At 28.8% G+C, this 7,789-nt stretch overlaps 1 protein-coding gene across 1 annotated transcript; it reads right to left on the bottom strand.

The window, feature by feature from the left end:
• Positions 1-708: 708 nt before the first annotated feature.
• On the bottom strand, positions 709-3,057 carry LOC114174524 (dihydrolipoyllysine-residue acetyltransferase component 4 of pyruvate dehydrogenase complex, chloroplastic-like; the record flags this gene model as incomplete). Its single annotated transcript, XM_028059360.1, is given in 7 exon segments — positions 709-903; positions 1,017-1,087; positions 1,181-1,266; positions 1,375-1,567; positions 2,342-2,434; positions 2,437-2,817; positions 2,820-3,057. Coding segments are annotated over 7 exon segments (1,209 nt in total), but the record flags the coding sequence as incomplete, so codon positions are not given.
• Positions 3,058-7,789: the final 4,732 nt, after the last annotated feature.

Raw genomic sequence — 7,789 nt, 5'->3', positions numbered from 1 at the left:
GTACCAAGTTCTCGACATAGGTTTCTAGTTCAGTCTTTTGATCTTTCATCTTCTCATTCTATCATATTTCTATCATTATAAATATGAGATCATAAGGTAGGTCTTTCAAGCCCTCAAAAACATATTTACTTTCTTATTATTCTTAAGTGAATCCTTTCCATACTTGTATGCATAGTTGAATGAACCGTACTAAAAATTCACAAATTTATGATATATACCAGCATTTCTGCGAAGAAGAAGATAGAGCTGTTTATCTAATCCTACGCAAATGGTTCCTTGTCTTTACCGTAGTGCTGATAGAAGCACAACGAAAAGTCCACATAGGTAATAGCTTTTATAATGAAGAAAATGGAAGATTTCCAGATACAAGTGTAAGAACTTTGGAAAGTTAGAGATAATGTTACTTATACATGATAGTTGCAGTCTTGAATCTAAGAAATGAGACTTCAGAGAAAAAGTCTCTTAATAGCTAAGGGTTGTTTTTCTTAGTCATGATTGAGGTCCAGCTAATAATTTAAATATCATACGATTTCCTTAGAGTTAATACTTCAGGATAACAGCATGCACATGCAAATTAAGGTGAGGGTATGCCTTCTGACCAATATAGATGTTTACCAGAACAAATGTTACGCAAGATTTGTTGCCTTCAAATCTGATTATATTGCGGATTCAGGAAAATATAATGAATTTTTTTCTATAAAACCAAAACTTTGTTTCTGTGTTCTCTCCTAAGCATAAAGTACACCTAATTATCAATTATACAAACTTGTCGATTATGTTAACCATAAAGAAAGTTAAAGAAATAATTATGCTACTCACCAGCATTTTATTTTTTACACTAAAAAAGCCATCCTTTTCTGCCAGAACTGTAGGTTTTGATGCTCCAACCGCCATGATAGCCCCCTAAACATAAATGGGAAAGTTTAAGCAGAAAGAAATTCAAAGGTCAAGTCGCCACTGATACAAAGTCACAGTTTATTAAATCAACAGCAAAAAATCAAGATTTCATTGGTCACCTGGCCTGGAGGAAGTATGGCATCAAACCTGTCAACTCCAAACATTCCCAAATTCGAAAGCGTGAAAGTTCCTTAAGACATATCAAAGATCACAATTACATCTATATATTAGAAGATTCCAGTCCCACAGAGAAACAATAGTAAGGACCAAACTATCAAGAAACCTGAATTATATTCATGAGGCTGCAATTGCTTAGAACGAGCTTTTTCCACTAGTTCTTTCCATTTTTGTGACAAAAGATACAAACTGTAACAAAACAAGTAACCAACCAATTAACTAGGGAACCAACATGCAATTTTATATTCATCGAATATCGTTCGGATTCAGGACAATCTCCAATTCACCAAACAACCACATACCTTATCTGCATCCCGAAGAACTGGGGTAATCAAACCACCATTGATTGCCACTGCAATAGCAATGTTAATATTACTATTATAGGCAAAGTTCTTCCCATCTTTGCAAGAGGCATTCACCACTGGATGCTGAACTAGTGCCATTGCAGCCGCCTTGGCTAGAATTGCTGTCATTGTCACACCCTTCGGTTCACCTGAAAATACATCAACAGCAGCAAAAGCAAAATTTATAAAACTTGAAATTCCATACTCCATTTCAATAAAAATTGCAGTCTACAATTGCTAATACTGCCAATACTATGTTCTGTACTGGCCCCACCCAGTATTGCACCTGTAATTGTAATTTCAGTAATCACATTGCAACACCAACCACACCCTCATCTACACTAGCACGACAACCAAATTACAACCAAAAATTTCAGTAATCACAATGTAATTTAAAAACTACAACTGAGAAAAACACTTTACTTAGTTAAACTTCAAAAAAAGCCTTTAAAGGAGAAGAAAATATAGGAATTAAGAGCATGAAATGAATCATATTTTGTTTATAAATTAAAGCCAACTTAGTGTTTGTCCGTTGCACGACCTTCCACGTGCATATACCAAAAACTTGTCGTCAAAAATTTGAAAAGGAAGGAAGCTAAACCAAACGGGCAGAATTCTTTTATGGAATGCAAACCAAACATGTTGCTGTGCAGTTACATACATGTCTAGCTTTTATACACAGCCACTGACAGCAAATTAAGAATGACTTTTGAAGTGGTTATATCACAAAAGTCTACAATGTTACAAGTGTAGATCATATGTGACAATCATTGATGGAATTGCACAGTTTATTTAAATTCTATGAAATACAGGCATCTAGAAGCTGATTTTGGCCCACGAAAAATGTTTTATCACATTATTTTCCTTTGAATTAAGAGTTTAGTTTACTTTTAAGTTCATTAAAAAATTGAGTCTTAAAAAGCATACCCTCTCATACAGAGCGTCAAGTGCATCAGAGGTCACTGGATACCCAACACGGAACGTTGGCACAGAGAGACTCTCCACCATGTTCTTGCAACCGCAGATTGCATTGTCGTAAAAGCCACTACACTAGAACCCGGAATTGGAGCCGAAGCGTTGGCCGGAGACGCTGGAGAAGCAGCAGCAGCAGCTTTTGGCGGAGATGATGCCACTTCCGCCGCAGACACATTTCTCTCCGGTGGCGTAACTCCGGCGGCCTTCTCCACGTCTGCAGGAATAATCCTCCCATTCGGACCAGTCCCAACCACAGATCCAACATCAATTTTGTGCTGCTTCGCGAGTTTCTTCGCGTGGGGCGTCGCAACGACCTTCCGCGGCGCGTTGGAGACCTCCGATACCGGCGGCGGAGAAGGTTCGGACGGAGTAGGAGCGGAATTGGCTCTGGCCTTGGCCTCGGCAGCTTCAGCCTCGGTTTCGCAAGGAGGCCAATGGGGGCACCGACGGGGGCTGACTGGCCCTCGGCGACGACAATGGCTGCGAGGATGCCGTCGTAGAATGTCTCGACGTCCATGTCGGCCTTGTCGGACTCAACGACGACAACGCTGTCGCCTTTGGAGAGGACATCGCCCTCGGACTTTACCAACGAGACGATTTTGCACTCCGTCATGGTGGAGCTGAGGGCGGGCATGAAGATCTCCCTAATCCTCGACTTCACCGTTCAGGGACGGCCTCCGACGACGGGAAGCGACGGCCGATGAGAAGGAGAACGTGGTGGTGGTGGCGGGGGAAAAGGGAGAAGCTGTGAGGAAATGGAAGGGTCTGAAGGAAAAGAAGGAAGAAAGAGTGTGAATGAGAAAGATTGAAAAGGGGAAATAGAAGGAAGGTAAGAAGAAATGGTGTTCATGTGAAAGATTGAAAGGAGGGACATAGAGAGAAGGGAAGTGCGAAGGCGGAGAGAAGACGAAAGAGAGTTGGTTGACACTTTGTTTACATCGCCAACGATTGTACCACTAGCAACAACAACGGCTACTTTCACATTTGAATTACAACGCACGGAATATCGAATTTTAAAATTAAAAATTATAGTATATTTATTAAATTAATTTGAAATTATAAAAGTATAATTAAATTTAATATAAATTTTATTTTATAAAATTTAATTATAATATTTTAATTGATTTTATGATAAACATGTATTTAAGTTATTTATATATATTTTTAATAAAATGCATTATATATAATTATTTTAAATAATATATTAAGATTTAGTTAATTAAAATTAAGAAATCAAATTTAATTTTGAATGAAATATTGAGTAAAAAATGTAGAAAAATATAGTAGTTGATTCTCTAATAATAAAAATGATGGACGATATAAAAAATGTGAAGAGTAAACGATATAAAGTTACAAATGATAGATCGTACATATGAATGTAATGTTTAATTAGTCAGATAGTACTCACTCTCTTCATATGTGTCAGTTTGGTACTCGCTTTTAGAAATGTGTCGATCGAGTCCTAACTTTTGAAAAAATGTCTCAAATTAGGTTCCTTTCACTCTTGTAAGTCATTTTAAATATTGATATCGTTAATGGTGTTAATATTTTTTTCCTTAAAGGAACCTGATTGAGACATTTTTTCCAAAGTTAGGATCCAATTGACATTTTTTTAAAAGCGGGTATCAAACTGACATATCCAAACAAAAGTGAGTATTATCCGACTAATTATACCTAAATAGAAATAATAGATTCTTTAAAGATACAAACGTTAGATTGCAAACAAAATATAAATAGTAAACAATCAAAACTTACAAAATGTAGACTATGTACACAAATATAAACAGTACACTATGCAAAAATACAAAAGTTAGACTTTTGGTAGACTCTTCTATTGGAGTCCTTTTTTCACAATTTTTTTAGATTTTGAATTTCAAATTTTAACTTTGCTCCCATATTTTATAGCTTTTAAAATTTAGAATTTAAATTCAAATTTTATTACTATATATTTTGAATTTCAAATTTGATAATATATGTCCTAATTTAGAAAAAAAAATTAAAATCGAGATCATTAGTGATTTTTATATTTTTAAAAATTTTAAGAATGTATAATTTTAACTTGTAATGTCTATGTTATAAAAATTATTTTTAAAAGTATTGTTTAAGTTTGTGTAAAATATCAAAAGTATGTGAAAATTATTTAAAAATATTTAAAAATTCATATTTAAATTTTAAAATTATTTATTTATTATTTTACACCATATTTTAATTATTATTATTATCTTAGGACTAATATGTTAATATATTATTACATTATTAAGAACCACAAAGCTTTTGTTCCTAAATATTATATTACTTGTTTATTTTCTATATCATATTTTTAACTTTTATTGTTTTTAATTGTGAATATTAATGTATTTCCATTAAATTTTTTCAAATTATCATTTTTCAGATTTTGATAATATGTTAAATACGAACCTTTCTTATAAGTTAAAAATATTTGAAAGTTGTTTAGAGACATTATAAGAATCTATTAAAAAACCTACATTATTTTAATATTTTTGTTTAAATGTTAAAATTCAAATTTTATTGGTATATTTTTTGTTTAATTAGTCAAATAGTACCACTTTCATTCTAAAGTTTCAGTTTGGTAATTGCTTTTAAATAAAATGTCATGGTATATATTTTGAATTCTAATTTTCACAATATATGAATCTTAATCTTGCAATAATATTGAAATTGAAATACTTAATTATTTCCATATCTTTAAACGTTTAAAAAATTTATAATTTTTATTTTTTACCTTATATTTTAACTAGATTAATATTATTATATTTTATACATACATTATTACATATTGTTATATTTTATAATATATTATTATATCGTTATGCGTCATAATTTTTTTTAATATTTGAATTTATATATTTTTATCAGAAATATTAAAATATTTATTACAAAAATTAACTTTTTGTATATATTTTTCATTTTAAATGTTAAATTTAATTTTTGTTATCACATTCTTTTTTCTTTTTCTTTTACTGTCAGTTACGATTTCAAATTTGAATCCAAAATTTATTAATATTATTATATGTATTATGATTAATTTTTCACAACCGAAAAACGATTTGATTTTTAATGAATTAATTTTGAAATTTTGTTCTAAAAACACACGGAAAGAATATATTACCCAATATTATCTACTGCTTGATGTTTAAAAAGATCAACTATAAGAAAAGTTCAGTTTCGAAGGACATTAAATGAAAAAAAAATAGTTTCCAATGTAAATTCAATGTACTATTAGATCAGTCGGTTTTCAAGCACATTAATAAAAAAGATTTTGTATTTTGTATTAATCATTAACGATAAATAAAGAAGTATATAACATCTCAAAAAACAACATGATGATATAAAAATTTTATATGTTTTATATACTTAAAATTGATAAATAATAGTTTTCGTGAATGTCTTAAACTCTAATTATATGTTTGATTGATACTTCAGGATTTATTGAGTCTCACAAATCATGATTGTTGTTGTTCATAATAAATAGTCATAATTCAAAATGCAAAATTCTTGGAAGACGAAAAGTTTTTCATTTATTCTTTATATTTTTGACATTTATATTGAAAGACGTAAGCGTTGATTTATAAAGTTTATTCAATAAGCTACATTGAAATTTAAGAAGATTTTTTGAAAACGGTATAAAGCTCTCTTAAAAAGGTAGGTAGATTTTTAAAATTTATTTTCCATTTAAAATTTTAATACAATAAATTCATATATAAAATTGCAATGAGAAACACAAAAAGAGGTTGGTTTCTAATATTTAATGTTATTTAATGACAAAGACATTCATCTTTGAGAAGCTGTAGAAATATATCTTGCAAGTAGAGTTGGAAGAAACTCAAAAGTTCTTTGAGAGGTTGAACAAATATATCTTAGAAGTAGTGTTGGAAAAAAACTGAAAAATTGTTTTAATTCTTCTTAACATCTTTATATTTTTGGAAGATGAAAAGTAGATTTTGAAAAATATAAATATATTTTGCAGTAAGCTAGGTAAAAAAAACAGTCTTAATTTTTATTTGGTAATTAAATATATTTAAGGTAAGTAATTTTATTTGCATTTATTAATATTGTTATTAATTATTATTAACTGATCAGATTTTAAGAAAAGTGTAATATGTAATGACTATTTTTAAAATAAATTAATAAAATACATAATTTTTCTTAGAAGAGGAGAAAATATTAATACTTATATAAAAAATATTTGTTAGTTATAAATCTTTCTTTTACTTTGAACTTTTTAAAAGTCTATGTTATCATTAATGAGACAAATTCATGGAGTCAGAACTTTATTTTAATTTTGTTTGTTTAAAAATTAAAAAACTTGGATTATACCTTTATAATTTGTATTTATTATAAAAGTAAAATGTAGTTTATGATTTGCATTTACTTCATTATAAAAATTCTAAAATAGTAAATATTATCTTATCAAATAAGATTTAATATTATATTTTAAAGTATTTATCACTCTTGATGCTACAAAACATTTCAGTCGTGTAATATCCGTAAATTCCACACAAAATTCTAATTAATTTATTATATTACAATTTTTAATTAAATTTATTTTATAAAAATTAGCTACCTTTTCCAAGAAACTATGTAAAAGTTTCTAAAGTTGTTTTTTTGTCATATTTACTTCAAAATATTAATTATGAAGACCACCAATTATGTATATTTTGGGACAATGCACATTTGAACGCAAAACAGTATTATTAGCTTTGCAATTGTATATAATTATATATTAGATTAGATACTATTAGAGATTTTGGTCATTCAAAATAACTTTTACTCTATGGGAATGTGAGAAGCAGTGGCGGATCTTAAACAATAATTTTGGGAGAGCTAAAATAATATACTCAAAATTGATATATTTAATTATTGTCATTAACTCAATAGAAGTCAATACATAATTTAGTAATTTAGTATAATTATAACTATAAAAGAAATCACACATATATAAAAAGATTGTCTTTGGTTCCTTCAAATCTTTTAGCCCATCAATAATTGAATCAAAACTAAAATTTTCAACTATTTCTTTTTTAATGTAAATATGAACATGTTCTAAATAATTAATATGAAACTTCACACCTATAATTTCCTTAACCTTAAAAAAGGTTTACTCTAATTCGGGATACGTAAAGAAGTTGAACTTGTCTAACTTTCATAATCATATCTTTTTTTTTATCACTTTTAAAAATAAATATATTATTTTATTCTTCATCAATATACATATTTTTTTAAGTTTAAGATTAAAAAATAATTTATCATAATTCCATTACAAAATAAAAATTAAGAGCTAGTAAAGGAAAAATCTATATTAATCAAGTTATAATTAAAATATGATTATAAAAAACATATAATACAATATTTTCTCTCCCATATTCATAAAGATT

This window comes from Vigna unguiculata, chromosome 2 (assembly GCF_004118075.2).
Source record: "Vigna unguiculata cultivar IT97K-499-35 chromosome 2, ASM411807v1, whole genome shotgun sequence".
Classification (NCBI taxonomy): Eukaryota; Viridiplantae; Streptophyta; class Magnoliopsida; order Fabales; family Fabaceae; genus Vigna; species Vigna unguiculata.
This window is presented reverse-complemented; position numbering and strand designations above follow the sequence as displayed.